Source organism: Poecilia formosa, unplaced genomic scaffold, assembly GCF_000485575.1.
Source record: "Poecilia formosa unplaced genomic scaffold, Poecilia_formosa-5.1.2 Scaffold718, whole genome shotgun sequence".
Classification (NCBI taxonomy): Eukaryota; Metazoa; Chordata; class Actinopteri; order Cyprinodontiformes; family Poeciliidae; genus Poecilia; species Poecilia formosa.
In genome coordinates this window covers 1-8,687 of record NW_006800657.1, presented here as the reverse complement: position 1 = coordinate 8,687, position 8,687 = coordinate 1, and the positions used below count along the sequence as shown (strand labels likewise).

Below are 8,687 nucleotides of genomic sequence, written 5' to 3'. Positions count from 1 at the left end.
GAGGTCGTCAGCAGAACCTGATGCACTGAGGAGGAGATTCAGCTGCTGGATCCAGGTGTGTTGGACCAGGGAGTCTAAGAGCTGCAGGACTCGGACCTCCAGGACCAGGATCGCCCAGCCCTGCTGTAGCTCCCAGCTTTTGCTCCTCTGTGCTGCCTGGATTTTTGTGTTTTTCATCATTAAACCACCATCACCTTCAACTACCTGGTTCCTACTGCGTTTATCCTCACCACTTCATGACACTAGTACTATTTATCGCCCAATTTCATTATAAACCATGTAACTTATTGCATGATTTCTATAATGATGATGATTATTATTATTAGGACACACCTGGACACACACACTGCAGCTACAGGACATGTCCAGGTGTGTCCAGAGCTGCATTGTCTCTCTGTCTCACCGGCAGAACAAGGAGACGAAGTGGACGGTTCTGGACCTGTCCGGTTTGGACTCACCACGCCCCCGATCAGCAGCACCGCCATGGACGCCCTGGAGGACACCGACACCAGGCTCGTTGCCATGGAAACCACCAGCCGGTCCTTGAGGGATGGTCCGTCCTGCAGACAGAGCGGCGTCTCAGCGGCCCGTCCCGCAGGACGTCCCGTCCACCGGGCGGTGCTCACCTCGGGGACAGTCAGCGCCCGGCGGGCGCCTGCGGTGCCGACGAAGCGGGTCACCAGGGCGGTCCAGCCCAAGGAGAACCGGAAGTCGATGTCCTCCCTGAAGTCGGCGCAGAGGGCGGCCAGGCTGAGGTCAAAGGTCATCTCGAAGGACGAGGACGGAGCACAGAGCTGCTGCTGGACGGACGGTGACACCAGTGGACGCACGCTGTCTAGGGATGGACAGGACACGGTCAGACAGACGGCCTCTCCCGGGTCAGAACCAGAACCAGGACGGCTCAGTACCGGTCATGAGTCTCTGGGCGTCCCGGATGTCCCTGAGGACGTCGCCATGGCAACGATGGGCCAGACCGCCAGAGAGACGCTGCTCCAGGTGCTGCACCAGCTTCTGCAGAACCAGGACAGAACCGGGTCAGTACCGGGTCATGGAGGTTCTGGGTCCGGACGGGTTGGATGGGTTCTGGGTCTGCAGCAGGTCAGTGAGTACCAGGGCTGCCCCCTGCTGGCCCGGTGGGCTCTGCCTTTTCTCACCAGCAGAACCACCAAGGTCCGATTGGTTCTGACAGGTGGCTCCCCTTTAAACCGACTGGACCCGGTCCGGCTCGGCCTAGGAACCCAGAACCTCATCAGATCCTGTGGGCTCCAGAACTCACACTTTTGTAGAGCTCCAGGTTCTCCGGGGTCGGGCTGAAGTCGGCCCGGAACTCCTCCACCAGAACCGGCAGGGAATGGATCTGGTCCAGCAGCGCCGAGGCCACCTGGGGCGCAGACAGGCACTGGTTACCATGGAAACCACACAGAGACGGGTCCAATGGCGGCAGGAACCGGAACCAGAACCCAGGTTCTGCCTGGTCGGGGGAACCTTGGTGCTGACGTCATCCGTCAGGGTTCTGATCCGGTTCTTCACGCTGTCGCTCAGACGGCTCATCTGACCCCGGACGAAGTCCAGCCGGTCCCGCTGCTCCTCCCGCTCCTCCAGACAGCAGATCCTGTCAGAGGTCAGAGGTCAGAGGGGCTCCCACTGAGCGCGCTCAGAGGGTCACCTGACTGATCTCACTTCCTGTCGGCCGATGCGATGTTGATGGCGTCCATGACGGTCTTGACGTCCTCGGTGATCTGCCACGCCCGCACCGTGTGCTGCTCGAACTTGGTCCGGACCGCCGACTGAGAGATGAAGTCCTGTACACACAGAACTGGGTCAGAACCGAGTCAGATCCGGGTCAGGATTAGAACAAATGGATCAGGATGGGGTTCTGGGGTTCTAGATTCTGTGGTTCTAGATTCTGGGGTTCTAGATTCTGTGGTTCTGGACCTCGAAGGTTCTCTCGAACTGCTGGAACTCGGTCAGCCGGTCCTGGAAGCCTTCAGCCAGAGCGCCCCCTGCAGGACGATCAGTGATGGTCAGCTCCCTGCAAGGCTAATGCTAAGTGTTGTTTTTATTTTAAAGTAATTTTATTTTATGGCCCATTTTCAGGAACAAGGCAGTTTACAGTGAAAACAGGAATTAGAAGGAGAAACAACAAAACAGAAAAGAACAAAGTCAGACCCGTTTAAGAAGAAGAAGTTCATGAACCAGTCGGGTTTCCTGGATTCTTGTTCTGATCATGTTGATCTGCGGTGATGAATCGTTTCTCTGGATTCTAAGTTTGTTCTAATTCCTTCTCTCTTCTCTTCCTTCTCACAAGATAATTCTAAATACTCCATAATTCATAAGATAGAAGGAGTTTCTATGGAAAATAATTTAAAAAGTATGATATTGGTCTAAATAGTGAGGAAGCAAAGTATTGGTCTATGGTAATAATAAACTGGACAGACAGACAGACAGACGCGGCAAGAACGACATCAGGGAAAGATGGACAGAGACATTAAAGGCCTGGGACAGGAAATGTGTCTGAATCTGGTTCCAGCCTGCATGTAAACGGTTTCAGAGCAAGTCCTCCGGTCCGGCCTACGATTCCACGGCTGTCATTCAGACGGAGGGAGGAGATGGGAAGCAGCGGCTTGTTGACATCAACTCCAGGAGATTTGAGATGGTCAGCCAGCCGAGGCCACAGGGAGCCAGACTCACCCACCCATCCATCGTCTTACACCTGGTCCCTGGTGGGGTCAGGAGGAACTGCTGCCTCTCCAGGCAACGTTCTGGGCGAGAGGCAGGTCACCTGGACAGGTCACCTGTCCGTCACAGGGCAACACAGAGACAGACAGGAGACACAACCACACACACACACACACACACCTAGGGCCAATTTAGAGAGACCAATTAACCTGACAGTCATGTTTCTGGACAGTGGGTTGAAGCTGGAGTACCAGAGGGAACCCAGGGGTCGGGAATCGAACCCAGAACCTTCTTGTTGAAAGGCAACAGTGCTACCGACTGTGCCACTGTGCAGCCTGAGCCAGACTCAGAATAAACAAATTGTCTGTAGATTTCCATCAGCCCTCGAGTCTCAACCAGTACATCTGTTAATTGCAATCATCCAAATTTAGTGTGGAAAGAATGGCATCCAACTGGCGTCTCTGTCCCACAGAATCAATCTCAGTGTTTGCTAGTCGGCACAATCCGTCACAAATTAGTCGATATTCCAGGTTTCCACCAACTCCTAACAGCAGAAACTCTGTTATCATGAATCCAAATAAATCCAGGATGTATCCCTGCGTGTCCCCGTAGGACAAGTGGGCTCTCCTGTGCCCAGTCGTCTCGTTGAGAAAGTTTAATTAACAGCACAGAGACCAATTAACCAGATCCATAGTTTGAAGCATCAGAGGATGTGCAAAGAGGGGCTCCAAAAAAGCAGCACAAAAACAGAGCGAGCGAAGGTGGGAAGGAGGGAGCAGAGGAAAAAGTGTCTGCCTTCACCGAAAGCCAGAGAGAAAGTCTCAAACAGGCTGCGGCCGCAGGCGGGTTGATGGTTGAGCTATTGACCAATCACACCGCTAAGGCTGCCTAGCGCTGCAAGCAATGATTTGGAAAAGCTTCACCTGTATCTGCAGGTGTCTGAACTGCTCTGCTTGGAAACTCAACCCAAACAGAGGAAAGAACCGAGCAACTAGTGAGAACCAAAGGGCTGGTTGTGTTTACGTTTCACTCACTGGCAACGGGTTTCTGTCTGCATGAAGTTAGTGGTTAGTGGTTTAGCAGGTTAGAGGTTTAGCGGGTTAGTGGTTTAGCAGGTTAGAGGTTTAGCAGGTTAGTGGTTTAGCGGGTTAGTGGTTTAGTGGTTTAACAGGTTAGTGGTTTAGCAGGTTAGTGCTTTAGTGGTTTAGCAGGTTAGTGCTTTAGTGGTTTAGCGGGTTAGTGGTTTAACAGGTTAGTGGTTTAGCGGGTTAGTGGTTTAACAGGTTAGTGGTTTAGCAGGTTAGTGCTTTAGTGGTTTAGCGGGTTAGTGCTTTAGTGGTTTAGCGGGTTAGTGGTTTAGCAGGTTAGAGGTTTAGCGGGTTAGTGGTTTAGCAGGTTAGAGGTTTAGCGGGTTAGTGGTTTAGCGGTTTAACAGGTTAGTGGTTTAGTGGTTTAGCGGGTTAGTGGTTTAACAGGTTAGTGGTTTAGTGGTTTAGCGGGTTAGTGGTTTAACAGGTTAGTGGTTTAGTAGTTTAGCAGGTTAGTGCTTTAGTGGTTTAGCGGGTTAGTGGTTTAGCAGGTTAGCCTGTGGATGTGTTGTGCCTGGAGTCAGTCAGTTTTGTGCTATTTATTCTTCATAAATTCACTTAGTAAGATTTTTAGATTTTCATCCTTCACAACTTTCTGAGGAAACCCTGCATATTTCCAGGTTCTGGTCCTCATCAGGAACTAGAACCCGGTTCATCCGACCCGGTTCCCCTCTGTCCCTCCGTCTCACCTGTCTCCGGCATGCCCTGGTTCCGCTGCGTCCTGCAGATCAGAACCTCCTTGGCAGAGATGAAGAAGATTCTGCCAGCGGCCCGGTCCGGTTCAACGACCTGCAGCTCCTCCGACAGGAAGCTGATGCAGCGGTCCAGGTGCTGCTTCCTCACCTGGGCAGCGAGGGGGGGGGTTAGGAAATGTGAGCAGCGGCGTTGTCATGGTAACGGCTCCTCACCTGGTCGATGAGCTCAGGTTCCGTCACCGAGGCGTCCCAGCGGTTATGGAGGATGAAGACATTCGGCTTGGAGATCCGCTCACTGACCTTATGGAAGAACAACTTCTCCTGGACAGAACCGGACCAGAGCTGGGTCAGCTACTAGATCCAGGGTCAGAACAAAACTGGGTCACGGCAGAACAGGGTCAGAATCAAGTAAGCGACCAGAACCAGATCAGAACAACCGGGCCAGAGGTCCGATCAGAGGTCTCCACCAGGTTCTGTTGATGCAGATGCTGGACAGGCCGAGAGCGCTGATGCTCCAACCCGACCAGAACCAGACCTCTTCCACTGTCTGCAGTTGGATCCTTTCAGTCGAACCGGTTCTTCACCAGAACCAGAACCCATCCAGTTTTGTCTGAGGGATCTTCTTCCAGGTGAAGCTCTGCCTCCGTCTGTTCTGATCTGGTTGGGTTCTTGCCTAATGGACCGGATGTGGCTGAGCAAGACTAGACCTGGGCTCAGAGATATTGGGTCCGGTTGGGACTGGATCAGAACCTGCTTGGATGTCAAAATCACTTCCTGAGGAAGAACCGCCTGCAGATCTGGACCTGTGGTCAGAATTCTGACTGTTTCATGAAAACGGTTCTGGTTCCGGTTCTTTTTATTATTGAATATTTTTTGTGGATACTTCTGATTAGAGAAAACATTTGGACACCCTGGACTAGACCTTGGTCTGGTTCTGAGCTCAGCTTCCTGAACCGGACCTGCCAGAACCAGGAGGAACCAGAACGTCTGGCCCTTTAAGAGACCTGATGATGATGATGATGATGAAGTGGCCTTCCTCACCGTGTTCATCAGCGTGGACTCGGCGTTCCCCACCAGAACGAAGACGTCGGCGTCCAAACAGAACTTATCGATCCAGCTGTCCAACTCCAGGGTGACGTCTGTTCCTGGGCTGCCAGGGGTCAGAGGTCAGAGTCAATCTGAATCTCTCTGGTTCTGACAAAGACTTCAGGAGGACTCCCTCAGAACCCAGACGGCTCGGTGGTTATTTATGGAGGAATTTTCCTGCCATAATCCAAGATCACATATTTTCATTTTGAAAGCAGGACTTCATGTCTGTCTTCTCCAAACTTCTTCTCGTGCTCACACTTAGTCTCTGCTCGCTGTTGAAACACCTTTTGGCTCAGTCACCTGGCAACCTCTCAGCCAATAGAATGAAAGTGTTGTCATTCTATTAGCAATGACAACATTGCCAATAGAATGGTAAACACAACCCCTGCGTTTTTCTTAGGGGTTGCGTTCCGAAATAACCCGCGATAAGCAAAATCCGTGAAGTAGTTACCTTTAGTTTTTACAGTTATTACAGAGCATAGTTAAATACTCTACATTGAAACCGAATAAGAAAACCTGTCTTCAGGTCAGCGGATGTTCATCCATCGGGCCTTAATGTGATCCGTCTCCTCCAAGCTGCCCCAGAGACTCACAGCTGGATCTACGGCAGAGCGACGGATCTGAGCCTCCGGTCGGGTTCTGCTGCCTCTGGCCAGTTTTTTTCCAGCTGGCATTCAAAGTTTCAGTTTTCATCTCCTGAATGGCCAATCTGTATTAAATACCGTAACGTTATTGGCACTCAGGTAGAGAAGAACCGCAGAGACTGTTTAGCCAATCAGGACGCAGAACACAATGCACTGTGAAAAAAACAATCTGCGAAGCAGCGAGACCGCGAAAGGTGAACCGCGTTATAGCGAGGGATCCCTGTACTGGGTGTGTTTGTTTCCTTCTAGACCAGGGGGGCCCAAACTGGGTCCTGGAGGCCCAAACTGGGTCCTGGAGGCCCAAACTGGGTCCGGTCCTGGAGGCCCAAACTGGGTCCTGGAGGCCCAAACTGGGTCCTGGAGGCCCAAACTGGGTCCGGTCCTGGAGGCCCAAACTGGGTCCGGTCCTGGAGGCCCAAACTGGGTCCTGGAGGCATCCTGCATGTTCTATTCTCTCCCTGCTGGTAGAAACAACCTCCTCAGCAGGTCAATGTTCCTCTTTGGCCTCTAATGAGCCGTCATTTGATCCAGGTGCGTAAAACCAGGGAGAGACTAAAACATGCAGGATGCCTCCAGGACCCACTTTGGACACCTGGCTACTATCAATTATAGCAACCTGCGCCACCTACTGGATGTAGGGAGAAACAGCGACGTCAGCTTCGATCGATCGATCGATAGATAGAATCTATGTGTGTGGATGTTTGGTGTACTACTGTCCCAAACATCGCTTTCATAAGCGAGACCAAGTCAGAGCGCGAGGAAAAGTTTTGAGTTTGGAGAAGACGGACATGAAGTCCTGCTTTCAGACTGGAAATGCACGCTCTTGGATTATGGCAGGAAAATTCCCCCGTAGGTCTGCCCCCCAGGGGTTGAGTTGGAACCCTGAGGTTCTCCTGAATCATTTAGAAACGACAGAACCAGAACCTGTTCTGATGGTTCTGATGGCCTCACCTGTCCATCAGAACCAGGTCGTCCCTCAGCAGGGCGCAGCGGTTCTTGGGCCAGAACACTCGGACCAGGCTGCCCGAGTCCAGCGCCGGGTCCATGTGCAGCGCGTGGGCCAGCTGGTTGACCGTCTGCAGGGCACAGGGGGAGAGCAGTCAGAACCGGGTCAGAACTGGGCCCCCCGGTGGTTCTGTTCACCCACAGAGACGGCGCGGCGCTCGGCAGACGCCTCGGTGGTGAGGTAGGGCTCGGCGGCGTCCGTCCCCTCCACACTCAGGAAACAGTTGGTGGTGTGGCCGATGCCGCTGGGCAGAACCCGCTCCCGCAGCATGGCGTTGATCACCGTACTCTTCCCGTTGCTGGTTCTGAAGAAGGACAGCACAAGGAGAACCGGGTCAAAACCAGATCTCCAGTTGCATCATGGTTCAACGGTGCCGTCTGCTTCTGGTCTGGTAAGTTTATCTGGTTTGTCTGCAGCAGCCGGATCAGAACTAACTGGGTCTCAACTGAACACCAACAGTATTTCCTTCCTTCAGCCCAGCTGATTTCAATCGATGGCTGATTAACAGGCAATCGGCTGAATCAGGCAGATTAAAGCAGGGAAACCATGTAGGACAGTGAGGACCAGGGATGGGAAACTGGTTGAGTTAATGAGCGCGGCTGCAGGAAGATCTGAGAAACTCGACCAACCAAAACAGTTTCTGTGATTCTTATTAAAACTCAACAGACAGAAATGTTAGAGCTGCTAAAGCCACATTAGCAGCATTTAATTAAATCTCCCGTTTGTTGCCCAGAGCAGAGGATTTAACTCATCCTGCAGGGCCGGTCCAAGGCTGCATGAGGCCTGGAGCAGAGTCTGACTGAGGGGACCCTCTAGCTGGGATTTAATCTGGGAGAGGAGGAGGAGTTTAAACTGGCAGCATCAGATTGTTGCTATGGTAACAAAACAATCTAACCATGAATATTGTCCTTTGAAGTTTTACAAAGTAAACTTGCCACCTCCAACATGTTGGATCACCAGAAATCCAACATGTTGGCAGAACACTGCCCCCTGCTGGTGGGAGGTAGTTCTGACCCAGGTCTCTCCAGCTGAAGCTTTCCTGACCCGATGCTGACCCGGTTCTGACCTGCCGAAGAAGGCCACCTTCATGGTTCTCCGCAGCAGAACCTCCCTGATGGCGGCCAGCTTGGTGGCGCAGCTCTGCATCTCCAGGTTCTGCTCCTCCACAGCAACCCGACCCAGGTCCTGGTTCTGAACGGCTTCTGGTATCACAGTAGACAAACCAGCGTGAGCGGTTCTGAAGGTCCAAACCAGTGAGGCCTGGATGGTTCCAGGTGAACAGAACCTCCACTGGTTCTGGACTGAGATGAACTCTGAACGTCCAGCAAATACCAGTTGTGTGTATGTGTGTTTCTGTGTGTGTGTGTGTGTGTTTCTGTGTGTGTGTCTGTGTGTGTGTGTGTGTGTGTGTTTCTGTGTGTGTTTCTGTGTGTGTGTGTGTGTGTGTTTCTGTGTGTGTTTCTGTGTGTGTGTGTGTGTGTGTTTC

General features: G+C 52.3%; 1 protein-coding gene across 2 annotated transcripts in view; it reads right to left on the bottom strand.

Moving 5' to 3' along the window:
• The window catches only part of LOC103131099 (mitofusin-1-like), an 11,619-nt gene extending 3,004 nt beyond the window's left edge, over nucleotides 1-8,615 (bottom strand). Inside the window, exons 1-13 of one of the 2 annotated variants that reach the window (XM_016666393.1) lie at nucleotides 8,268-8,447; nucleotides 7,343-7,505; nucleotides 7,147-7,271; nucleotides 5,504-5,612; nucleotides 4,676-4,783; nucleotides 4,457-4,610; nucleotides 1,936-2,003; nucleotides 1,681-1,802; nucleotides 1,486-1,612; nucleotides 1,277-1,381; nucleotides 909-1,011; nucleotides 627-835; nucleotides 459-560 (exon numbers count right to left, since the gene is read on the bottom strand). In XM_016666393.1, the coding sequence (XP_016521879.1) occupies nucleotides 459-560; nucleotides 627-835; nucleotides 909-1,011; nucleotides 1,277-1,381; nucleotides 1,486-1,612; nucleotides 1,681-1,802; nucleotides 1,936-2,003; nucleotides 4,457-4,610; nucleotides 4,676-4,783; nucleotides 5,504-5,612; nucleotides 7,147-7,271; nucleotides 7,343-7,505; nucleotides 8,268-8,347 (1,575 nt within the window). In that variant the 5' untranslated portion in view covers nucleotides 8,348-8,447. Of the gene's footprint in view, nucleotides 1-458; nucleotides 836-908; nucleotides 1,012-1,276; nucleotides 1,382-1,485; nucleotides 1,613-1,680; nucleotides 1,803-1,935; nucleotides 2,004-4,456; nucleotides 4,611-4,675; nucleotides 4,784-5,503; nucleotides 5,613-7,146; nucleotides 7,272-7,342; nucleotides 7,506-8,267 lie in introns of both variants that reach the window. The other variant, XM_007542669.2, reaches the window with a different exon arrangement.
• Between the last annotated feature and the right edge of the window lie 72 nt (nucleotides 8,616-8,687).